At 45.6% G+C, this 26,453-nt stretch overlaps 1 protein-coding gene across 6 annotated transcripts in view; it reads left to right on the forward strand.

Annotated features, from left to right (window-relative positions):
- LOC137434862 (putative phospholipid-transporting ATPase IIB) overlaps positions 1-11,286 on the forward strand; it is a 223,291-nt gene extending 212,005 nt beyond the window's left edge. For all 6 annotated transcript variants that reach the window (XM_078785002.1, XM_078784998.1, XM_078785000.1 and 3 more), the window contains 3 exons: positions 2,111-2,168; positions 7,160-7,363; positions 10,307-11,286. In XM_078785002.1, coding sequence (XP_078641128.1) covers positions 2,111-2,168; positions 7,160-7,363; positions 10,307-10,443 — 399 coding nt within the window. In that variant the 3' untranslated portion in view covers positions 10,444-11,286. The remainder of the gene's footprint in view (positions 1-2,110; positions 2,169-7,159; positions 7,364-10,306) is intronic.
- Positions 11,287-26,453: the final 15,167 nt, after the last annotated feature.

A 26,453-nucleotide genomic window follows, 5' to 3' on the forward strand; every position in this document is an offset into this window, starting at 1 on the left:
GGGACGGATCGCAGGAAGGGGGACGGATCGCAGGAAGGGGGACGGATCGCAGGAAGTGGGACGGATCGCAGGAAGGGGGACGGATCGCAGGAAGGGGGACGGATCGCAGGAAGGGGGACGGATCGCAGGAAGGGGGAAGGATCGCAGTTCCTTCCCACTAACAAAACTTCTGTAAACAGTTTAATTTTTTCTCTTGTCGCACTTTGCACCACCACAGTTGGTAAGGGTTCACACAAGGTTTTAAAAACTCATTAATGTCCACTTTAGTATCTATCTATAATTCCAGCAATCTCTGTGTGTCTGTCTGTGTGTCTGTGTGTCTGTGTGTCTGTGTGTCTGTGTGTTTGTCTGTGACCGCTGTTTCTCGACAACCACGGGTCCGATATACTTGAAACTTGCCAGGTATATTGCTGGGGACCCGAGGATGTGCCTTTTCAAGGTTTGAAATTAATCGGACAAGTACCTACCGAGCTATGTCCAAAAAACGCTTCAACCAATCAGAGAGCAGCGAGCTATCACGTGTGCCGAACCGTTAATGCAATGCAAGCGTTAATGCGTTAATGCAAGGCTTTTCTTTTTTTCCCTCTTCTCTTTCTACTTTTCCTTGCGATTAAATTGCAAACAGCCAAAATACGTTGGCGCTAATTGAAGAATTGGCCATTAACACTAAAATAATCGTAACTGCGATATGCCAACTTCCGGACAGTGCAGCCTTCCATGTTGTTGTTGTTTGCAGCAGCTGTTTGCAGCAAGGCAAGGCTTTTCTTTTTTTCCCTCTTCTCTTTCTACTTTTCCTTGCGATTAAATTGCAAAAAGCCAAAATACGTTGGCGCTAATTGAATAATTGGGCATTATGTTTTACAACTAATAAAAACGAATTTGCGATTCATTCGCTTTCCTGCGCGTTTGTGTACGCGATGGCGATTTCTTTACCAAACTCCGGAAGCCGTTCGCTTTGGACCGAACCATTGCATGTAAATAGAGGGGGGGGATTGTCACCACTCGCAAGCCGTTCGCTTTGGACCAAACCATTTCATGTAAATAGGGGGGGGGATATAATTTTAGATATATATATAGTACGGGCATGCCCTAGTTTAATAAATGTTTGTAGGGAGTGTTATTGTTGTACGAAGATTTAAAATGTAAAACTAGAACGAAGGCGATGGCGCTCTATCACAAACCCCACGATTCACACCTAAAGGAAAGTTGAAAGATGGAAAAAAGCTCCACCTGGAATTACCCAAGATCAAATTTTGAGTTAAAAAAAGAATCTTTATTTTGACGCCCGTGACCTGAAGTCCCCACCCTGGAGTTGTTAACCAGGGGTCAAATCCAGGAAGTTGTTACGTATTTCATGCGTACCCAATGTTGATTGCAAATATAACGTTTCATTTTTAAATGTTTAACAATGTCCCCGTAACTGCATTATTATTATTTAATTTTTTTTATTTTCTTGTTTACAAGATCGAAGCTCATGTAAGAGCTAACATGAATCACACAAAAAAATCAAACTGACACATAAAACATATGATAAAGGGAGTGGGAGACAAGATGGGGAGAGAGAGGGAAGGACACAAGAACAACATTTGAGAGCAGGGATATCGTGAGATCTGTGGGAGGGAGCGGGCTTGGCGGGAGGAGGCACGGGAAGGGGAAGGAGGGGGATTTTTTGGTATTCGACCTTTGGATTCCGTCCCAGAGGGCAGGGCCAAAAATGACAGTGCTCTCTCACATTCTTGCCATGTGTCAGTCATAACTACCAAGTGTGGCCAATTTACATTCCCTTCTTGTGTCCTTCATTTTTGTTTTATTCTAAGTTAGCCATTTTGTTTTGATTGCTGGTTTGCGCATACAAAGGATGTGTTTTCCCCCCAGGTGGACGTTGGTTTTCGACATTCAGGTGTCGTGTGAGATTGTAGCTAGTAGGCAATCGCGAGCCGTTTGGTTGTTTTAAATGGTGGGTAAAGGTTGTAGTGGCGAGGTTGGTAAGTGGACGCGTCACTTTGATGGCAGCTCGGAGCCGTTAAACGGAGCCCGTTTATTTAAACTTTGACAGCGCGATGCTCGTTCTCTTCACGCCCTAATTTCTGCCTCCCCTTCGCTCACCCAGGGCCGATCCTTGTCATTCAAAACATTCTTCGTCTGGGTCCTCGTAAGCATCTACCAAGGTGAGCATCCAAAGCACTCTTTGTGCCATTCTTATCTCCCCCAAACAGCTTCGATACCCTCGGAGCCCCTGTCACTTCACTATTTTTATTATTTTTATTGTCCTTGTCAACGGTGCGGGTTTCCATACGACAATTGATATCGCCATCTCGCCTGCCCAGCTCGCTACATTTCAACTGTGATTAATTATCTCGTCTTTCCCAAACCGCGTCCCTTTAGCTGCCTTTCCCCGGCACGTCGCGTCACGGGCTCCGCTCGCATTGTGTGTTTGTCTATGGCGAGGCCACAATGATTTGCTCTCAGCTTTTATCGTCGCTAACATGAGAAAAAGGTAAAAAAATGATTTGAGGGTTTATGTGGAGGAGAGGAGATTTGGAGGAGGAGGGGGAGTAGGGGGGAAGGGGGGAAGGGGATGGGGAGGGGTATAGGGAGGAGGCGGAAGAGGAGGGGGCAAGCAATGCGGGGGATATTTGTAATGTGAACTTGCCGTCACCCCTCCATTCAGTTCATCCACACTTAAGGAAATATTCTTATTTGGGAAGAAAAAAAGTAAACCTTGGTGTAATGAAAGGTGACAAAAGCCTTGTTGCACTACTCTAAATTATCTTACTATAATTCACCAAATGTCCGTCTGTCTGTCCGTCCGTTCGAAGGTACCGCAAAAACAGCTCAACCGATCGCAACGATATTTTGGGTGGGTATTCCTGGGACCCCTGGGAGTAAAATAGGCTATATTGTTTTTCCAATTTTTCCAATTTTCCAGTTTTTCCAAATACGATGGAATAATATTTACCGATATGAACAGTGATGTGGTTTTTGTTGAAATTCTACAAATACTGTTTATTATACATACCAGGAGAGAGAGTAGACCGACTCTTGACGAACTCTTCCTATATAAACGTGCGGCTCCGAAGTAACACGGCAGCGTGTGCAAAGCGACTGAGAAACAGGTGTAGCGGCCGCTTCCGTGTTACAGATTCGGCGCGCACTCTTCACACATAAACTTGCGACTGAGAAAGACGTGTAGCGGCCGCTTCCGTTTTGCAGAATTCAATCTTGTTTCAAAATGGGCGCCATGTACTGTTTAGATTTTGATGATTTGCGTGTGATATGATTCAACGGATGTTTATATGAATCGTTTAAAATAAAATAAAAAGCCTTCAATTTCTGATATTTTGCCTTTTCATTTGGGCCTCCCAATTGAAGCCCCGCCCATAGGGCGGGTACCGTTGCTAGTCTATCTAATGTGACGTTTTGATGTTTTGTACCGATTTTCATTTATGGAGCATCCCCATTGAACCCTTACAAAAACAGGTGAGAGAAAACTAGATTCCTTCCAAATGTACTCGTTGATGAGGAACGTGTTCACGATGAAATGGAATGATTTCACAAGAACTGGAGATGTCGGAGAAAGACCTGAACAAATTCCCGGGAGTGCCAGAATATGCAAATCTCGACCAAAATGGTTTGGACGTATTGAAGGAATGGAGGAAAGACGACGAGAGAAGGGAATAGAGGAAAGAACAGTAGAAGGCCTGTGTAAACCAAAGAGCGGATGGAAAGAAACCGTGGAGAAGGATCTAATGGAATTACCTGGACATTGGTATGGAAGAAGCACAGCGTCTAGCTGAATATAGGAAAGAGTGGAGAGCTGTGGTTCGGGCCTCGTACTGCGTAGCATTGGGAAGATGAACAATGAATGTACCGATGTGAAACGGACAAAGTTGTTTTAATGTTTCTTCCTTTCCTCCATTGTTTCCTCCCAACTGTTAGGCCACTGTCGTTTGTTTGCTGTTTTACCCTCCGTCGCCTTGATCTTCTACAGCAAAATAAACAAATAATTAAGATATGGCCTTCCCAGACTTCGATATAACACTACTTCTGGTTTAAACATCGTGGGTTCATCATGCATCTTATAACTTAATTTGCTTTTCTTATTGCTTCCTGATGCCACTGTCACTCTTTGAGTACTATGTCTCGTTATTCCTAAATCTATTTCCTGAACTATTCGCCTCCAAATCTTCCCGGAAACACATTGATCTCTATTGTTCCCGTTTTTTCCCCCATTCTCATGACGTTACACTTGCCTATACAATGTAGTAATCTACTTGTGCCACTTGCTGGTCCATTTTCTACACTACACGATGGATGCCGACGACTCCGAATGCACCTGATCCTGTTATATTTCCCAAGCAAAGTCGAATCGAATCCGGCTAGTTAAGTACTCTGATGGGAGGCCTCCGTAGAACCTTGGCTGCTGTTGGCTCAGGGATGGCTTACCCACTCAGTTGGTTGCAGACTCATCTTTGAGCTGCCTGTGTCCGATCATGGGTTTGATCCCCTTTTGACTCCAATCCGATTCAAACTGCCATACTTGTGGAGTGTCAGAGCAAAGGGATTAAATATTTATTGACTCAAGACATTTAAACTTTTCATTTTTAATTGATTTGTAAAAAAAATTGCAAAAAAAAATCCACTTTGATATTATGGGGTATTATGGGTAGATCAGTGACAAAGTAAATCTCAATTTAATCTATTTTAAATTCAGCCCATGCACACTTGGTGTGTAATATACATACATACATACATACATACATACATACATACATACATACATACATACATACGTACATACATACCTTGTGTTGGCCTAATGGTTAGGGTGGCAGGCTTGGTTCAGCTGGTGAATTAATACCAGGTGGGGTTGACTCAGTCTGTCATCCTTCCGAGGTCGGTGAAATGAGCACCAGGGTACTGGGTCGTCTTTCAAGGAGGTTGGTGGCAGGATTTGCACCTCATTCCGGAACACACACAGTGGTGTGTGTCAGTATGGTGCTGAGGAGTCGTCCAAGGACGCAGCGACTGCTGACCCAGTGCACGCTCCCATATATATATCGACTGTCCTACAATCTCCTTGTACCTGTCCTGTTTAATGAAGCTCTTAAATAAATCTTCAGTGACCTTTTGACTTTGTCCAGCACTCTCGCATGTAAGCTATGTGCTCTCAAACGTCCCATTTATTCCTTATCCTTCAACATTTTGAACCCATCCCACCTACAGTCGTGGCCAAAAATATTGGCACCCTTGCACTTTTTTCAAATAATGCGCCATTTCTTCCAGAAAATTATTGAAATTAAAAAATATTTTGGTATCCACATTCGTATTTCTTTGGTTTGCAGTGGAACAAAACAAAAAAGCTGAAAAAATTACGAAATCTTAGCTTATTCCACACGGAAATCCTAAAATGGCCTGAACAATATTACTGGCACCTTTTAGAAGTTGTTAGAAAGAATTAAATTTCAAGCAGGTGATTCTCCTTTACTTTGGAATTGAACTCACCTGTTGTGAGTTGCAGCTGCCTGCAATATAAAAATCACTCATTCAGCCAGTTTGAATAGAGAAAAGGAATAATTTTGTTGTTTTGTGTCACTGTGTACCGCAATGAGCATGGAGAAAATAAAGAAAACCAGAGAATTGTCTGAGGAGGTCAGACACAAGATTGTAGCCAAGCATGGACAATCTCAAGGCTACAAGTCCATCTCCAGAGACCGTGATGTTCCTGTGTCTACCGTACGCAATGTTATCAGGAAGTTTAAGGCCCATGGCGCACTGTAGCCAACCTCTCTGGACGTGGCCGCAAGAGAAAACTTGATCGAAGTTTGCAGCAAAGGATTGTTTGAATGGTGGAGAAAGCACCTCGATCAACTGCCAAACAGATTCAAGCTGATCTTCAGACACAAAGTACGACAGTTTCAACTCACGCCATCCGTCGCCAACTCAAAGAAAGGGGGTTCTATGGCCGGAGACCTAGGAGGTATGGTAGGAGACTGCTGAGAGAAACATAAGAAAGCCCGACTGGATTTTGCCAAAACACACCTGAACAAGCCAAAATCGTTCTGGGAGAATGTCCTGTGGACAGATGAGACCAAATTAGAGCTTTGTGGTGAAGCACATCATCTCCATGTTTACAGAAAACAAAATTAAGCCTTCAGAGAAAAGAACACCTTCTCTACAGTCAAATATGGAGGAGGTTCAGTGATGTTTTGAGGTTGCTGTGCTGCAGCTGGCACTGGGTACCTTGAATATGTGCATGGCGTCATGAAATCAGGAGATTACCAAGGCATTTTGGAGCGCAATGTTCAACCCAGTGGCAGAAAGCTGGGTCTCCGTCGAAGGTCAAGGGTCTTGCAGCAGGACAATGACGTCAAACACAGTTCCAGAAGCACCCAGGAATGGTTCAAAACAAAACGCTGTACTGTTCTGAAGTGGCCAACAATGAGTCCAGATCTAAATCCCATTGAACACCTGTGGGGAGATCTGAAAACAGCAGTTGGTTGAAGGTACCCTTCAAATCTGGGAGAACTGGAGCAGTTTGCACAAGAAGAATGGGCCAAACTGCCAGTAGAGAGGAGTAGGAAGCTTATTCATGGCTATAGGAAGCACTTGACTCCACTTATTTTGTCCAAATTGTCCAAAGTGATACCAAATATCAAGTCGAGGGTGTCAATAATTTTGTCATGCCTTTTCTTTTTCCTTTCTGATTTAAAAAGATATTAAGTTCTGAATCAAAAACAAAGGTTCTGTAATATTAACAGTGAAATAAAGAATTGTGGAGACCAAATACTTTTGTCAATTTCAACTTATTTTTAGAGAACATTGTGAGTAAGATTTGAAAAAAGTGCAAGGGTGCCAATATTTTTGGCCATGACTGTACCTCCTGGCCTCCCCTCCCCTGCTTAAAAAATTCAAACTTCACCTTTAAAACTTTCATCGTGTAGTATGGGTGACGTGACAGAAGGAGGAGTAGCGGACCAGTGAGTCATTAATGTATCTCCTACGTGTGGTAATAGGGTGAGGAGCGGTTTGTCCAACTTTAACCAAAATCCGATCCGGTCTTCCCAAGCACACTTCTGCTTTATGATGTGCCAGAGAGGAGTACGCGCTCATTTTTTTCGCTATTTCCGTGTGCGTGCTAACTTGTGTTTCCGCACAGGTGGTATCATCATGTACGGCGCGCTGCTCCTCTTTGAGGCGCAGTTCGTACACGTCGTGGCCATCACGTTCACCTCGCTCATCCTTACGGAACTGCTTATGGTGGCTCTGACCGTGCGCACCTGGCACTGGCTCATGGTGTTGGCCGAGCTATTCAGCCTGGCCTTTTACATCGCTTCGCTCGTGTTCCTCAACGAGTACTTCGGTATGACCTCCTTGCACTGCATGTTTACACCTTGATTTGAGGAACCCCGTTTTTCGCACGCACGCCTTTAATGTCTTCACCTCGTGCTGATTTAGTTTGAGGGTAGCACTTTAGCGGATCGGTGTTGTGGTTTAGGTGCGACATCTACAGAAATGCCTTTTTACCCTCCGCTCGCGAAGCAAAAATCGGGGTTAAGCAATCGGTTGCGTACGTGTGCCGTATGTGTGCCGTGTCTGCATTTAAAAAATTCATTTTCTCGGCAACCGTCGATCCGATTGACATGAAATTTTACCGCAGGAGCGTGTCTGCCTGTACATTTTTTTTGATAATTATGACGTCATAGGTCACGTGGTACGGACGCCATCTTGGTAAAACGTTATGCCTCTATCTCCCAACCGCTTAATGGAAAAAATTGAAACATGGCTCATTGTCAAGTACACCCCATGGGGAATAAGATTGTTAATGATGATGTCATAGGTGCCTCCATTATGACGTCATAATTCGACAAGTACAACGCTTGATCTGATCCTTCTCAAGACTGCACAGGGTAAGTATTCTATCATTACCATCTAGTTGGGTATGCAACAGGGCCGGTGGATCCTCACTAGCACCGTGAAGAGCAGGAAGACTTTAAATTAAAACGTGTTGGTGTATAGCGGAATCCCAATTTCAAACCCCATGTGCTGTGATTTTGTTTTTCCACCCTCATAATGATGTCTCCTCGAGGTCTTGGCCTGCATGGCCTGCATTGATTTTACAAGCTCCTCAAAGCCTGAGTAAGGGTTGGGGGTGATCAATTTTCAGACCAAATTTTGATCTTGTCCATGCTGTAACCTTGTTGTACTCTTGTCTGCAAAAATAACGATGTGTTTGGTCCCCCCCCCCCCCCCCCCCAAAAAACGAAGGCTTTGGAATGGTTCGGATTTTATTTGTGTGGTTGTGAAGCACAGTCATGATTTTATAGCTCCTAGTCTACTCTCATCGAGAGTAGACTAGGAGTCTCCCTTAGGAGTCCCGACAGTAGACGAGGAGTCTCCCCTACGAGTCTCGAGAGTAGACTCGGTGTCTCCCCTAGGAGTCCCGAAAGTAGACTAGGAGTCCCGAGAGTAGACTAGGAGTCTCGAGAGTAGACTAGGAGTCTCGAGAGTAGACTAGGAGTCTCGAGAGTAGACTAGGAGTCTCGAGAGTAGACTAGGAGTCTCGAGAGTAGACTAGGAGTCTCGAGAGTAGACTAGGAGTCTTGAGAGTAGACTAGGAGTCTCCCCTAGGAGTCCCGAGAGTAGACTAGGAGTCTCGAGAGTAGACTAGGAGTCCCGAGAGTAGACTAGGAGTCCCGAGAGTAGACTAGGAGTCCCGAGAGTAGACTAGGAGTCCCGAGAGTAGACTAGGAGTCCCGAGAGTAGACTAGGAGTCCCGAGAGTAGACTAGGAGTCTCCCCTAGGAGTCTCGAGAGTAGACTAAGCGTCTCCCCTAGGAGTCTCGAGAGTAGACTAGGAGTCTCCCCTCGGAGTCTCGAGAGTAGACTAGGAGTCTCCCCTAGGAGTCTCGAGAGTAGACTAGGAGTCTCCCCTAGGAGTCTCGAGAGTAGACTAGGAGTCTCCCTTAGGAGTCCCGACAGTAGACGAGGAGTCTCCCCTACGAGTCTCGAGAGTAGACTCGGTGTCTCCCCTAGGAGTCCCGAAAGTAGACTAGGAGTCCCGAGAGTAGACTAGGAGTCTCGAGAGTAGACTAGGAGTCTCGAGAGTAGACTAGGAGTCTCGAGAGTAGACTAGGAGTCTCGAGAGTAGACTAGGAGTCTTGAGAGTAGACTAGGAGTCTCCCCTAGGAGTCCCGAGAGTAGACTAGGAGTCTCGAGAGTAGACTAGGAGTCCCGAGAGTAGACTAGGAGTCCCGAGAGTAGACTAGGAGTCCCGAGAGTAGACTAGGAGTCCCGAGAGTAGACTAGGAGTCCCGAGAGTAGACTAGGAGTCCCGAGAGTAGACTAGGAGTCTCCCCTAGGAGTCTCGAGAGTAGACTAAGCGTCTCCCCTAGGAGTCTCGAGAGTAGACTAGGAGTCTCCCCTCGGAGTCTCGAGAGTAGACTAGGAGTCTCCCCTAGGAGTCTCGAGAGTAGACTAGGAGTCTCCCCTAGGAGTCTCGAGAGTAGACTAGGAGTCTCCCCTAGGAGTCTCGAGAGTAGACTAGGAGTCTCCCCTAGGAGTCTCGAGAGTCGACTATGAGTCTCCCCTAGGAGTCTCGAGAGTCGACTAGGAGTCTCCCCTAGGAGTCTCGAGAGTCGACTAGGAGTCTACACTCTCATCCCCGATGGTCCTCCACCTCCACTTTATTCGTCTGTTGCCGAAACATTTTGTTTAATCATCGATTAAGCTTGATAAATGTGCACAGTGAGTGAGTGGGATTATAATTTGGTAGTGGGTTCGGTGCACCCGCTCTCCGTCCCCTAATATCCCCTAAACGATGGGCGAGCCCTGCACACGGAGCACAGTTTACCACGAGGTTGTGCCGGGTCAGGCCGCTCATGTTAGTCGGTCATTCCTTTATCGATTTAACAATTTCCTTTATGGAAACTTTGCTCCTCTGTAAATACAGCACTTGATCAATGTCCTCAATAAGACTCATCATTATTTTTATGCAAACATTCAATGGTTGAAGCTTTTATTTAACGATGAGTAAACGAAGGTGCAAAGATTGGGCCAAGTTGAATTTGGGTTTAATTAGCGGTTGTCATGCCGACCTAGCTTCCAGTTTGTCAAGGATCACCTGCACATTGGAAGCAAAACACCTCCATTTTGTGCTACTCCAGGTGTTGTGGGGTTTTGAGGTTGTGGCACTATCCAGCACAAGGGGAACATCACCGGATGGGCTCTCATGCCCCGTGTTCTTCACCATCTTGAGAATTTCCCGAATATTATAGTGATGTCCATCTCTCCCACTCCACCCACAGACACCAACTTCATAGCATCCTTGACGTTCCTCTGGAAGGTCCTGGTGATCACCCTGGTCAGCTGCTTACCCCTCTACATCCTCAAGTACTTACAAAGAAAGTTCTCACCACCGAACTACTTCAAGCTGTCCAACTGAGTTCCTTTACGGAGCCCAAACTATTTATATTTATCGGACGGGAGGTTGCGCCTCATAACCTCAAGCTTTCCATTGACCGCGCGAGCGAAGGTCTTGCTGGGAGGTGTTTTTGACGCCAGGTAACCTCTGTCACGTTGCACGGCCATGATGTCGAAATTGCATCTCGAGCAATATCATTTTGAACGATTCCATAATTAGGGAAAACCATCTCGAGGTGATGGCTCGGTCGGGGGACCTGCCCCGAGTAGGCTGGATACGACTCCACCCGGACGTCTTGCAATGGTCAACCAGGGGTTTAAACTTATCCGACAACAGCGAGCACTTCAGATGTCCCACCGAGGTGTACGGGGTGTGTGTTTGAGTCTGTGCTCACCAAGCATTCCCTGAGCACCTTCTGTGAGCGTTGTCGTACATATTCGGCGTTAAGGGGATGGAGGGAGTATGTGAGCTTGTTTGTAATTTTGATGGCTGCAGTTATTACTTTTTGGGCTTTTGTACTTTGTTTGAAAAAGCGTTTGGCAGGACTTTAAAATGGGGTGTTTGTTTCCTGTACATAACTTGGTTATTACACTGAAGAGGTTTTTCCTTTTAAAATTTCCTCCCAATAATTTATAGCTTTGCGCCCTTTGTGTTTTAGTGATGAATGTCCAGCGAGGCCAAATGTTGCTCTTTCTGCCATAATTCACCCTGCATGGGGTACCTCCGTTTGTGTTTCGTGGGATTTACCTGGGTTTGTATATGGAGGGTCAACATGAGTTGTGCATGTTTGTTCTTGTAAACGGTGCAATAAAATTAACATGAAAACCAAAAAAAAAAAATCTGTGGCTTCGTGTTGAATCTGAACAGCAGGGGTCGAATTACTCTGTAGGGAGGGCACAGCAATGTTTGCCTTTGATGACTTCAAATTTTTTGGGGCACCAAGGCATTTTCTTTTGGGTTTGGGGGGCACCAAGGCATTTTCTTTTGGGTTTTGGGGGCACCAAGGCATTTTCTTTTGGGTTTGGGGGGCACCAAGGCATTTTCTTTTGGGTTTGGGGGGCACCAAGGCAATCTAGAATTTTTCTTGTGGGCACAAAGGCAAAGTGTGTCGGTAACTTAAACAGGCAGGGAAATGTTGCTGACAGAACAAGTAAATCAACTTAAACTTTTTAATAATGTATTTTTAGAATATAAACCGTTTCAGAAAACTCAACTCAGTCAGAACTGCATTGTCATCATGTCCATGTAACAAAGTTTAACTTTTGTTTGACAGAGTTGAACTTTTTTCATCATCATCATCAGACATGATCTTTACTCGATACTGACTCGGTCTTGAGTCAGGTATACATGATTACAATTCAATCACCCTTGGGGGAGAGGGGTGTAGTTTCAGGCCTACGTCCAAATGCACTCGTAGAATGCCACCTGGCAACGCTACGTGTAGGATCAAGGTCGTCGGGGTCGGGCCCTTCTGTGCTGATGCGCAGAAGGTGTTCCTGCATACCCAACCCCAGTTTTAGCCTCCAATCCCCAAGAATACGCTTCACTGCTGAGAACGGCCTCTCTACATGTGATGTGGCCACTGGGCACACAAGGCAGATCTGCACCAGATGAAGTATATTAGGGTATTTGTGGCCCTTTTCTGTCAGAATGGTCTTCCATAGACCTAGGAAATTGGACTCCTCTCCATGATGTCTGCTGATGTCAAGCTTCAAGGACAGCCATTCTCTTTGTATTTGACTTGGATCACAACCATTTCTTTCAATGATTTGCTGAAAGTGATTGCTAAGGTAAGTGACTTTGGCATTGCCATAGGCAGCAAGGGTGTCCTTGCCCTTTGGCATGTTGCTGGGGTCAAACACCTCAAATGCAATCAGGACCTCATTCTCATAGAACTCGTTAAATCTCTTGTCCAAACAATCAATCACTTTGTCAACTACAGTTTTCAAGGGTCCAGCCTGAAACTCCTCAACAGATGGTACTCGAGGACCATAAAGCTCCAGATCCCTGTACTTTAGCCTCTTGGTCTGATTGTCCCCATCCTCAGTGTCAGAGTCAGTGTTGGCTTCCTGCACTTCCCTCTCAAACTTCTGTACATGAGTGCCTGGAGTTTCCAGTTGTGCCTTCAGGGCAAGAGCAGCAACCTCAACACTGGCTCTCACAGAGGTGATGGGGATGTCCTCTGCCTGGAATCTATTCGACAGAACTGAAAGTTCTTGCAACAAGTCCTGATACACTGCCAGATACAATGCAAATTTATGGGTTTTCAAGTCTTTGATGCGCCCCTTCATGGTGGCAGACACCGTTGCAGTTGTATCTTCTCTCTCACCAGAGCCCAGGTCGTCAAAAGGCATACGGCGGGTCCCGGAGGGTGTACGGAGGGTGTAACATACCTATAGTCGGGACGGAAGCAATCGGAAGGCCGTCCCAACCATGAGTATTACCCCCGCTAATACAGCGCGGTTGGGAGGCAACGACCTGGGGGTGCAAACATCGGCAATAATAGCCACGCTGTCATTTATGCGCTCATAGTACCCCATAATGCTTTGCGTTTCATTGATGATGCTGGATGACGAATGGTCGTAGGCGGGGCCAATATAAATTATGGGATGCCCTTGAACCTCGTTTCCCATACCCAAGGTCGATAGTAGGACTGCAACATTCTGTATTCAGTAAGAGAACGGGAAACGAGGTAGCCTAGACAATGTATATGCTTACTACGCTAATGTCCCGACTTGCACTGAGAAAACGAAAGCCGACCAAGTCAGTTGGTTGTTTTCTTCATTACTTTATTCATACTTTGGTCTCTATTATTATGCTTTATTGACAAAAAGGGCCCTGCAACTCTCTGCCGTAGTGCTCATGAAAGGTTCTGGGGCAGCACGGCAAATAGCTCGGGCACGCCGGCTTCCGCCGTCGATAATTTCGACCCCTGGAACAGAGAATTTGCTGCTTTATTGTTAAAGGAAATGATGAAGCAGGTGAAAACCACCAGACATCAGCACAAATGAAGAAGAAGACGTTGAATCGGCAAAAATGGGTCAAATCTTTAGGGGGGGGGGGGCAACTAGATGATAGGACAGGCTGCCATTTTGAACGAATGGGGCGGATGTGACTGGAGAGGCGCAGAAGTAGTAGGGAAATGGGGGCTCTGAGGCAAGAACATCTCTGCAGGACCACTTGCTCGCTCACTCACCTGCTCGATCTCTTATCTCAATTTGAACCCACATTTCCCTACTACTTGTATGTAGGAGAGCGGAGGTGGGGATGGGAATGGGATAAGGGATTGATTATTACAGATGGTCTTTCACATTATTTAGACCTATCATATTGTTACAATACTGAAGCAGCGAACCAAGGAATATTTGTTTGTTCTATTTTAGGGAATAGGTTAATTTTCGTTTGGCTTTTGTCTCCGTCAAGGATATTAACAAAGAAAGTTTTTTGTTTTTTTTCTGTATACAAGACCGAGGCTCGTGTAAGAGCAAGAACATTAAACACACATTAGTAAAAAAAACAAACGGACACATAAAACGTAATAAAGGGAGTGAGAGAGGGAAGCACAACAGGAGAGAACGGAGATACGGGGATAGAAAAGATCAAGGTTTTGAATGGGGATGGTGGTGAACAGCTGTTTTAAAGACATGGAGGGACGGGAGGGATTGAAGAGAGTAAAGGAGTTTGTTCCAGAGGCAGGAGAAAAGAGGAATGAAAGAGTGAAGGTGAGCAGAGTCTTGATTTTGGCAGTTTCACCAAAAGAGGGTTGCTGGCAGATCTTGTGTGACCTGTAGGAATATTAAGAGGACAGAGCACAGAGAGAGCTGGAGGAGCTAGGCCAGAGATGAGTCGGTAGAAGACAGAAACACCAGCAACCTGCCTGCGGTGAGTGAGTGAAAGGCCCTCGGAGTTAGCTTCATCGCAGGAGATTCCAATGATTCTGAAAGCTTTGGTTTCAACAGCGTGAAGACGAGCGAGGTGTGAGGCAGGAGCACCAGCCCAGAGGGGAGAGCAGTATTCCATTGAGCTGCGGATGAAAGCCTTGTATGTGGTGAGGAGCTCAGGTCTGCCGAGGAAGGACTTCACACGACGGAGGATGCCCAGTCGGCGACTGGCTTTGGAGGCCAGATTGGAAATGTGGTTTTTCCCAGGAAAGATCATGGCAGATGGTGAGACCCAAAAGCTTGAGTGACAGAACTTCTTGGAGAGGATTGTTCAGAAAGTAGATGGAAGGGTTGTTCAGTCGGTCTTTTCAGAGACACATAGTAAGAGTGTGAGATTTGTCAGGATTGAAAGACATGTTCCACTTGTTTGACCAGTCTGTGATTTTGTCCAGGTCTGCAGAGAGTGAGGAGGCTGCAGACTGCCGATCTGAGGGATGAGGTATGGAGCAGCAGAGTAGAGTCATCGGCAAAGAGATAGAGAGGATTTTCCAGAGAGTCTGAGAGATCATTGATGAAGACCAGAAAAAGCACAGGGCCCAGAACACTACCTTGTGGAACTCCAGCCAGAACAGGAAGGGGAGATGAGAGAAATCCATTAAGGGCCACACGTTGACTATGACCAGAGAGGAAGTCTGCAAGCCATGCATGGAGATTTCCATGGATATCATAGGAGGAGAGTTTGGTGAGCAGAGCGGGGTGCCAGACCGTATCGAAGGCACGTGATATGTCAAGGGAGATAGCTCTAATTTCCTGTTTGGCATTGAGGACCTCCATCCATTGTTGAGACAGCAAAAGCAGCATGTCCAGAGTAGAGTGAACTGGTCTCAATCCAAATTGATGATCAGAGATCAAGCCATTGGAGAAGAGGAAGGATTTGATATCTGAAGCAATGATGGATTCCATGACTTTGCTGATAATTGGGAAGGCTGATTGGTCTGTAGTTGCAAGGATCTGTTTTTGCACCTTTTTGTGTAAAGCGGTAATGTTGACCGATTTCCAAGCTGATGGCAGATGACCTTGAGCAAAAGAGGTTGAAGAGAACAGAGAGAGGGTGTGAAAGAGCAGCAGAGCCGGAGTTTTGGACCTGTGGGCTGATGCCGACTGGTCCAGTTGCAGAATTGGAGTTGAGGTTTGACAGAAACTTCTCCACATTTTCAGGAGAGAAGGACACAGAGTCCAGGAGCAGCTGCGTATGACTGGGTAAAGTGGGTACAGAGAGAGATGGGTTTGGGACACAAGATTTATGAGGCAAACACAGAGTTGAGGCATTCGGCTTTTTCATGTGCGGTGTCAACTGTGTCGCCATTTGAGGTAAGGGAGGGGATGGAGGGGGAACAAACACCAGAAACAGATTTGACCAGATGTCAGCAGGATTTGGAGGAGAGAGACAGGTTTGAGAGTTCATCAGAGAGATAGTGCATCAGAGAGAGTGTGGAGAGATAGTGCTTCCTGGCTCTGCTGAGGGGAAACACATTTGCTCCGAGCTTTGTGGAAGGAACGGAGATTACCTTCCGTTGGATTTGCCTTCCATGAGGTGAAGGCAAGTTGCTTCATGGCAACTGCCTCACCACAAGATTCAGTGTACCATGGACGGGAGGAAGGGTATGACAACGAGATGACTTTGGCTTTCAACTTTGGATGACTTCCAACTTTGGAAGAATTCCCAGGAAGAATTTATGTGAGAGGCAGTTGAGATGACAGACCAGTCCAGATGATTGATGGCTGCTTGAAGTCCATGCCAGTCAGCCTGAGTGAAATGCCAGACTCGTTAACGGACGAGGTTCTCTGAGAATGGCCGGAGAGATGTCCACTTTAACAAGCAAATTGGGCCAAAAACGATATATACACAACTGGTCAAAAGTTTTAGAACACCTCAATTTTTCCAGTTTTCATTGAAATTTACACAGTTTAATGTCTCAATGTACTCTGAAATTAAGCATAGAACAAATAAACAATTGGAGATAAAAAGAAATCATAGAATCATTTTATTGAACAAAATTTCTTCTTCTTTAAAAGGCTGCTTTCGACTTGCTCACCAAATCTATTCATCCCCCCAAAAAATTCCATCTCTTATAGTGCCTTTTTTCTACATTCCCTAAACTCTCCTGCACTCCATCCTCCATCCAGCGTCCTTAAACGTATTTTTAACTCGAAGGTCACAAGAAACTCATTTTGCAATAAATGTTCGTTTCCCATTAATCGTACACTTTCTAAAATCCAATCTCACCCCTCCCCTCCAAATCTTCCCCATACCCCCTCCAATCCAAATCTTCCCCATCACCCCTCCGCTCCAAATCTTCCCCCTTGCCACTCCCCTCCTAATCCTCCCCATCACCCATCCCTTTCAAATCTCCCCCCTTGCCCCCTCCCTCCTAAACTACCCCCTCACCCATCCCCTCCAAGACTCCCCCGCGCCCCTCCCCTCCTAGACTCCTCCCTCACCCCTCCCCTCCAAACCTCCCCCATAGCCCATCCCTTTCAAATCCCTCCCCTTGTCCCTTCCCTCCTAAACTCCCCCCTCGCCCCTCCCCTTCAAATCTCCCCACCCTCATTTCTTCTCAATTTCCCCCCTCTCACTCCCCCTCCTCAAAGCGTCCTCCCCACTTCTTCCCTCTTCCAACTCTCACCTCCATCTCCCCCAACCTTCTGCCTCGCTCTTCCCCCTCCTCAAATAACACCTCATTGTGCCTCACCCAATCACCATCAAACCTTTTGGCCGCTCCATCTTTCCCTTTCTCCGAGCTATTTTGAAATCTCTGACACACCTTTAACAGCTCTCCCTACCTCTTCCACCTCTTCCACATCTTACCCTACCCCTCCTCCCCCCTGTTCTGTATCCGATGCTCCCCCTTCCTCTTCATTAACGGTATGGACCTCAAACATCCGGGGCCTTCGTTCAAACTTAACTGATCTCTCCATACAGATTGCTTCTGTCAAACCAGACGTGATCTGCTTAACAGAAACTTTCCTCCTTCATGATGTCTCTGATTCCTTAGTATCTCTCCCGGGTTACTCCCTCCTCTGGTATGATAGACCTGAGCCTCGTCCTGGAGGTGGGGTTGCTATCTTTATCAAAAACTCTCTTCCTCACTCGCCCTGCACTGCACTCTCTCCACCTCACCCCCAGGAATACCTCTGGCTACGGCTTCCCCTTCGCTCCCACCTCTTGTTCATATGTGTGTTGTACCGTACACCAAACAGTGATGACTCCATCTACATCTCGCTGTCTGATAATATGGACCAACTTCTATCTACTCATCCCAACTCTCTCTTCCTCATATGTGGTGATTTCAATTGTCACCATGCCAGTTGGCTGGGTGTGGGTACCTCTCTCACCAGCCATGGCTCTTCAGCAAAGGACTTCTGCGACTCACTGGGACTTCTGCGACTCACACGGACCCGACCCGGATCTCAGTCAATGGAGCATCTTCTCTTCTGGACTTGGTTATGACTAACTTCCCTGAAAATGTCTGCTGCTCTTCTTCTGCTCCAATTGGATCATCTGATCATGTGCTTGTTAAAGTGGACATCTCTCTGACCATTCTCAGGGAGCCTGCTCAGCGTCGACGAGTCTGGAATTTCACTCAGGCCAACTGGCACGGTCTTCAAGCAGCCATCAATCATCTGGACTGGTCTCCCATCTCTACCACCTCTGACATCAACTCATCCTGGGAATTCTTCCAAAGTAAATTGCTCTCTCTCATGCACAGATTTATCCCATCTCGTCTTCAGTTGTCATACCCTTCCTCCCATCCATGGTACACGGAATCTTGTGGTGAGGCTGTTGCCCAGAAACAACTTGCCTTCGTCTCCTGGAAAACAAATCCAACGGAAGGAAATCTCATTTCCTTTCACAAAGCCCGAAACAGGTGTGTGTCCACCCTCAGGAGAGCCAGGAAACAATATCTCTCTGTTCTCAAGACCGAACTCTCTTATCTGTCTCCCTCTTCCAAATCCTGGTGGCATCTGGTCAAATCTGTTTCTGGTGTTTGTTCCCCCTCCATCCCCTCCCTTACCTCAAACGGCTACACAGCTGACTCCGCACGTGAAAAGGCTGAATGCCTCAACTCTGTGTTTGCCTCTAAATCTTGTGTCCTAAACCCATCCCTCTCTGTACCCACCATACCCAGTCGTACCCAGCTGCTCCTCGACTCTGTGTCCTTTCCTCCTGACAAGGTGGAAACGTTTCTGTCAACCCTCGACTCTGATTCTGCAACTGGAGCTGACGGCATCAGCCCACGGATCCTAAAATCCTGTTCTTCCGCTCTTTCTCTCCCTCTCTCTGTTCTCTTCACCCTCTCTTTTGCTCAAGGTCAACTGCCATCTGCTTGGAAATCAGCTAACATCACCGCTTTGCACAAAAAAGGTGCAAAAACGGATCCTAGCAACTACAGACCAATCAGCCTTCTCCCAATTATCAGCAAAGTCATGGAATCCATCATTGCTTCGGACATGAAATCTTTCCTCTTCTCCAATGGCTTGATCTCTGATCATCAATTTGGTTTCAGACCAGGTCACTCTACTCTGGACATGCTGCTTCTGCTGTCTCAACAATGGATGGAGGTCCTCAATGCCAAACAGGAAATTAGAGCTGTCTCCCTCGACATATCACGTGCCTTCGATACGGTCTGGCACCCTGCTCTGCTCACCAAACTCTCCTCCTTTGGTATCCATGGAAATCTCCACGCATGGCTGGCGGACTTCCTCTCTAGTCGTAGTCAACGTGTGGCCCTGAATGGGTTTCTCTCATCTCCTCTTCCTGTTCAGGCTGGAGTTCCCCACGGCAGTGTTCTGGGCCCTGTGCTTTTTCTGGTCTTCATCAATGCAGTGCTTCATCGCTGAATTAACGCCAGGGGGGTTGACTCAGCCTGTCATCCTTCCGAGGTCGGCTAATTGAGTACCAGTTCACTGGTAATTCCCTGTTTGTCGTTAAAGGCGGCAAAAAGGGTTGGCGTCAGGAAGGGCATCCGGCCGTAAAACAGCTTCAAAAAGGGGACCAAAAAAAAAAAAAAACAACCACGGTGCCCGAAAAGGCCTACCCCCGCTTTGTGGGGAAAAATGGCCTCTAAAGGTGGTTTTTTTTTTTTTTTTATATCAATGATCTGACTTGAAAATCCTCTCTATCTCTTTGCTGATGACTCCTCTCTCTGCCGCTCCATTCCTCATCCCTCAGATCGGCAGTCTGCAGCCTCCTCACTCTCTGCAGACCTGGACAAAATCACAGACTGGGCAAACAAGTGGAACATGTCTTTCAATCCTGACAAATCTCACACTCTTACGATGTCTCTCCGAAAAGACCGACTGGACAACCCTCCCATCTACTTTCTGAATAATCCTCTCCAAGAAGTTCTGTCACTCAAGCTTTTGGGTCTCACTATCTGCCATGATCTTTCCTGGGAAAACCACATTTCCAAGCTGGCCTCCAAAGCCAGTCGCCGACTGGGCATCCTCCATCGTGCGAAGTCCTCCTTGGCACACCTGAGCTCTTCACCACATACAAGGCTTTCATCCGTAGCTCAATGGAGTACTGCTCTCCCCTCTGGGCTGGTGCCTGCCTCACACCTAGCTCGTCTTCATGCTGTTGAAACCAAAGCGTTCAGAATCATTGGAATCTCCCGCGATGAAGCTAACTCCAAGGGCCTCTCACTCACTCACCGCAGGCAGGTTGGTGGTCTTTCCATCTTCTACCGACTCCTCTCCGGCATTGCTCCCCCAGCTCTCTCTGGGCTCTGTCCCCCAAATATTCCTGCAGGTCGCACAAGATCTGCCTGCAACCCTCTTATGGCTAAACTGCCAAAATCAAGACTCTCTGCTCACCTTCACTCCTCTTTTCTCCCGCCTCTGGAACAAACTCCCTCACTCTCTTCAATCCCACTCCTCCCTCCAGGTCTTTAAAACGGCTGTTCACCACCATCTCTTATCTTCCCCAATCCAAAACCTTGATCTTTTCTACCCCCGCTAATTTTCACCCTAAATCCACTTTTTTGAGGTGACTTTTGACTTTTTTCCTGGAAGTCCTTGGTGTCCTTGCGTTTTATACCTATCCTGCCTCCCCCCAGGCCCTCTCCCTCCAAAAACATCTCCCGATGTCCCTGCTCTCAAATGTTGTGTTTGTGTGCTTCCTCCCCTTCTCTCCCCATGTTGTCGACCGCTCCCCTTTTTATATACTTTGTTTGTTTGATTGATGAATGTTAGCTCTTTCACGAGCCTCGACTCTGTATCCAAAAAAAAAAAAAAAAAATTACAATTTTTGACAGCAAAGTAGCCACCTTTTGCAGATATAACCGCCGAACACACTCGTGCCATTCTTTCTACAATGGAAATCAAAAATTGTTCGGGAAGTTGATGCAAACAATTCCTACAGGTGGCCCAACCTCTGCTGATTACTTGATTACAAACCCCTGTGTATAAAAGCAGTATTGGAACAGATTGTTATTGCACCCTCTGAAGCATTATTTGGACAATATTGCACTGCAGGAAGTAGTATATTGGAAACTGGAGGAAACTCTGACAGGAAGAGGTCTGGCAGACCCAAAGCCACAACAGAATCAGAAGACAAGTTTCTGAGTGTCAACAGCTTGCGTGATAGGAGGCTCACAGGACAACAGCTTCAAGCACAGCTTAACACTGGTCGAAGTAAGTAAGTCTCAGTTTCAACTGTGAAGAGAAGACTTTTAGCTGCAGATCTGACAGGTCGAGTGGCAGTAAGAAAGCCTTTGTTAAGATGGCAAACTAAGAAATGGAGGCTTGCCTGGGCCATGAAGCACCGCCAGTGGACTACTGAAGACTGGAAGAAGGTCTTACAGACCGATGAATCAAAATTTGAAATCTTTGGTTCATCACGCAGGGTTTTTGTATGTCGTCGAGTAGGCGAAAGGATGGTTCCTACGTGTGTGACACCAACTGTCAAACATGGAGGAGGAAGCATGATGGTCTGGGGCTCTTTTGCTGGATCCAGAGTCAGCGACTTGCACAGAGTGACTGGCACCCTGAACCAAAAGGGCTACCACAGCATTTTGCAGCGCCATGCAATACCCTCTGGTATACGCCTATTTGGTCCGAGAGCTAGGTGGATTTTATTTGACATGGAAACTACAAAAGCTTTGTCATGCTGGTGTGGTACAGGTAGCTTACCTGACCCCAGAAAGCCAATTCTTAAGTGCAGCTAGCGGTGGGTGGGGTAGGGGGCGCCACTCAAAGTACCCCCCAGATTGGTTTTATTTGACATAGAGACTACAAGACCAACTCATATGCCAAGTGGTAGGGTGATCTCCACCGACTACAAATCTGCAACTTAAGAAGAAACTTTCTGGTGGGGAGGTCACTTAAGAACAACATTAATTAGTGCTAATTAGGCCTTTATATGACATATAAGCTACAAAACTGAAATCACATACAACATGTAGAGAATGGTCCCCTCATCAATATACAACAACTTAAGAACAGAATATGTGGTGGTAAGGTCACTTAAGAAGAGGTCAAAGGTCACGGAATAGGGGTTTCCAGCTCTTAATTACTGTTTGATTACAACATTCCACATGATACACACATGGCGTTGTCATTGAAACCTATATCAGTGGAGCCTGAAGTGAGATACATGAGAAGCAGAAATTTTCCAATACCATTTCCTTTGATTTCAATCAGCGAAAACATTTTAAAATGCACCTATTTGACCCCCATGGCTAATAACACTGTTATTTGACATGTAAGCTACAAAACTGAAATCACATACAAAATGTAGAGAATGGTCCCCTCATCAATAAACCACAACTTAAGAACAGAATATGTGGTGGTAAGGTTACTTAAGAAGAGGTCAAAGGTCATGGAATAGGGGTTTTCTGCACTTAATTACATGAAAAACTTGTAAACTGTGAAGACATTGTAAAAGCTGTAACATTTATTATAACAATTTCTGCTAAATTAGTACAGGTAAAATTTCTTCTAAATTACTACAAGTAATTTCTTAGAATTGCCTGTACAAACTATACTTCAACAATTTCCGAGAAATTATATTTGAGGAATTCCCTGTCCAGCAATTTCCTGTAAATTATAAACTCCAAGGATTCCTCATCTAACATACTTGAAAATAATTCACCAAATTCCGAGAAATAATATTTGAAGGACCCCACCCACCGCTAGCTGCACTTAAGAATTGGCTTTCTGGGGTCAGGTAAGCTGCTGTACTACACCAGCATGACTAAGCTTTTGTAGTTTCCATGCCAAATAAAATCCACCCAGATCTTGGACTATTAGACCTGTCAGACATGTCAACGATTAACGACATACCTAATCTAATTTACATTGTAATGCCCTGAAAGAGAGGTTTTGCGTTTCTGATTTCCACACAATCTGATAATAGGAGCATTATAATCGACACATGCAAAAACCTTCAGAGATCCATGTTTCATTTTCTCCATAAGAAATAACATGCCCCCAACTTTTGTTGATTTTCGAACCCACTAACATATGTCATTTTTTAATTTCAGGTGAGGCCTATGCTTGATTATGGAGCATGCTAGCGGGGTAGCTCCTGACCCTGGCAGGAAGTGTATCCTCCATGTGGGAAAAGCAGATGAGACCACTGGCAACATCGCACCCATCACTGAAGACCATTGGTCATCCATCATCAATGTAGCAGCAAGGAGGAGCCAAAAACGAAATTTTGTCACATCCAAGTACTATACGATAATTCAGTCGCTGCCAGATGAATCCGACAGTAGCCATGGCTATCACGTGAACCGTTACAAAAACTTTACTGCCGTGCCACGTGATGATACAACAGAAAAAACCCAGACACATGCATCAAGTGAGAAGACCCTGCGTTCATCATGTGATTTTGCCCCGTCAACGTCTACCTCGGGTATTTTCCCACGCATTTGCCTGTTTTGCAAGAAAGCTAGGAAGAAGAAGTAGGGTGGTAGAGAAGAACATCTTGGTGAATGTGAAACTCTCGAAGCTGAGATAAAAATAAAAACTGCTGCAGCTGATAAAAAGGACAACAGCCTTCTTGGACTGATCTCTGGTGTAGACTTTCGATGTAAAGAGGTTCGGTACCATCACAGTTGCAGAAGTACTTACCTTTCCAATGCACAGTCTCTCCATAGGCCTACTGCTATTGCAGGTAGCATTTCTTTGTTAGGTTTATATGCTCACATCGAGAAATCAGTTATATTTGGCAAAAGGCCTGAACTTCTTACATCCATCTTCACTCGGTACCAAGAGCTTTGTGAAGACGCCGGTGAGACTCCAATTTCTACAGCCAGAAATTTGGCAACAAACTTACAGAATAAATTTGGTGATATAATTAGGGTAGAGTGTAAAGATAGGGCTAGAAAGGCAGGGGCCATTGTTTATCCCACAGGTTTAGGTGAGCACCTTATCCATACAGCCTATGATTATGCAGCATCGCCTGAAGGCATTCAGTAGATGCCCAGTAGATCTTACACTGGAACAGACAGTAAATGCCGATTCTGCATCCAGACGGACTGGTATATCATCCATGACAAACAACTTCAGTGGACGTCTTCGCTGGATGTTAACCAAGTCCACCAGAGCAGCAATTATATCAAGGGCATTAGCAATGACCGGACTATCTCAAACGGAAGACATCACAGCTGAACTCCGCCCAGCCCGCATCAGAAGGGACACAAGCGATTTGCATAAGGTTGTAAACCAGATAAAAGACTCATGCAATCCATTTAAGTACACTGAAATATCGGATAGGCTGTACAACATCAGCACTGGTAAGGCAGCGACAGATTCCATCAAGACATGTTTGCTGGCCATCCGGGAGAAAGGACAAGCCAGATACAACGAATTTGTTGATGCCTGCATTGAAGATCCAAATCGGTTTGAACGGCCAATCAAAAGGGAGAAGCTCAGAACCTTCACGGAAAATGGCACAGTAAATAAGCGTAACAGAGACAAACGTGTTGCATCACTTGTGTGCACTCGTGACCTTATGGGACGCCTGGTTGTCATTGCTTGTCAGAGAAAACTTGATTTGAAACATATCTTTTCATATCCACTGACACCGGTTCCACTGTCCATGTGCAGCACAGACGGTTGTATGGTCAAGACGGAAAAGAGTGGCCTTCTGGAGCTGTTAGAGAGCAAAGTTCCCTCTGTCACACCAAGCTCAGTTGATGCCTATGTGGTTGATGGTATGTTCCTGCTACATGTTCTTCCACCCCACATTCCAGGAACGTATGGAGCCTTGGCAGCCGGCATTTTAAGACAAGTCACCGCTCTCTCCCGTGGAAGAGTGCATCTCATCTTTGACGCATATCCAGTCCTATCAATAAAAGACTGTGAAAGAGCAAGAAGAGGTCTGGATGACACAGACAAGAAAGAATACGCCATATCTGGACCTGAACAGCACCGCCCGAGAAATATCTTGGATTGCCTAAAGTCAAGATCATTCAAAGAGCAGCTACCAAAATTCCTGGCAATGGAATGGGAGGCCCAGCAATATGCAGACATATTTCAAGGACGACTTGTGTATCTCTCGTATCTTGGAGCATGCTACCTTTTCTACGTGAAAGATGGGAAAGTCATGAAGGAAGAAGTAGAGACCTTGAAAACCAATCATGAAGAAGCTGACACCTTGATCTGCACTCATGTTAGTCACATTGACAAGGAAAATGCAAAGAACATAGCAGTCAGGGCATCAGATACAGATGTCGCCGTCATTCTGCTGTATCACTGCAGGCAGTTCAAAGCACATATTTGGATGGATGTTGGGACATCGGGAAGGAATGACAGGCGATTCATAGACATCACTGCAATTAGCAAAGTCTTGGAACCCCCACTCTGTCAAGCACTAGCTGGCTTCCATGCATTTACGGGATCAGATTACACATCTGCCTTCTTCAAAAAAGGAAAGAAACGTCCCTTCAAAATTCTTGAGGGTTATAAGGATGCTCAAGACGCATTTGCAGAGATGGCAACAGACAACTTGGGATTGGATTCAGTGGAAGTAATCATGTCTTTCACTGCAAGAATGTATGGAGCCAAGCCAATTCAAGCACTTTCACTCAATGCACACCGCTATAAAGTGTTTCAGAAGACATATGCACCAAAGGCCACAGCGAAGAATCCTCTTGAGAACCTTTGGGGCATCGATGCAACCATGATACCACCGTGTGAAGCCGAGGTCTCCCAGCAAATCAAGCGTGCATCATTTGTTGCCAAAATGTGGGCGGATGCCAACAAAAAGATGATATGTCAACAGCCAACTGCAGAAAATGGCTGGGAGGTTCAAGGGGCAAGCCTACGACATCATATGGTTTGATGGACCACAGATACCTGGATCTCTTGTTCCTGATGAAGGAGAAACTGAAACTGATGCCGAGGATAATGACAACTTTGAACCCTGCTCTTCTGATGAGGACATTTTGCAATCCGATGAAGATGAAGAACAGTAACTCTTAATTTCAAATCTCAGATACAATGTATGTTACACTTACAGGAGGACAAGGCACTGCAAACAGTTTCCAATACGTTTTCTAACATTCTAAACACTAGGAATTCGTCGAAGGATGCATTCAGTGTTTGGTTCTTGTGCAGGAGTGTTTTGTGCTCGAGTTTTAGGCCTACTTAATTATCCAGGTGTTATCGATGTACAGTGTACAGTAGTTGCCATTTAACTTTCCAATCAGATTGAGAAGGTTAAATGCCCTGTTCTTAAGTGACCTCCGCACCACAATTTTTTTTCTTAACTTGTTGTTTATTGATGAGGGGGCCATTCTCTATACATTTTGAATCTGGTTTCAGTTTTGTAGCTTACATGTCAAATAAAACTAGTTCAAAGGTCATTCAGTCAAAATTGGCATTTTTGACCTGTTCTTAAGTGACCTCCCAAGCGCAAATTTTATTCTTAAGGTGGTGCTCGTTGATTAGGGGACCGTACTCTACATTTTCCATGTGGTTTCAGTTTTGTAGCTTACATGTCAAATAACAGTGTAAATAGCCATGGGGGCCAAATAGGTACATTATAAAATGTTTTCGCTGATTGAAATCAAAGGAAGTGGTAAGATTGGAAAAATTTCTGCTTCTCATGTCTCACTTCAGGCTCCACTGATATAGGTT

Source organism: Myxine glutinosa, chromosome 9 (genome assembly GCF_964187855.1).
Source record: "Myxine glutinosa chromosome 9, kmMyxGlut1.1, whole genome shotgun sequence".
Classification (NCBI taxonomy): domain Eukaryota; kingdom Metazoa; phylum Chordata; class Myxini; order Myxiniformes; family Myxinidae; genus Myxine; species Myxine glutinosa.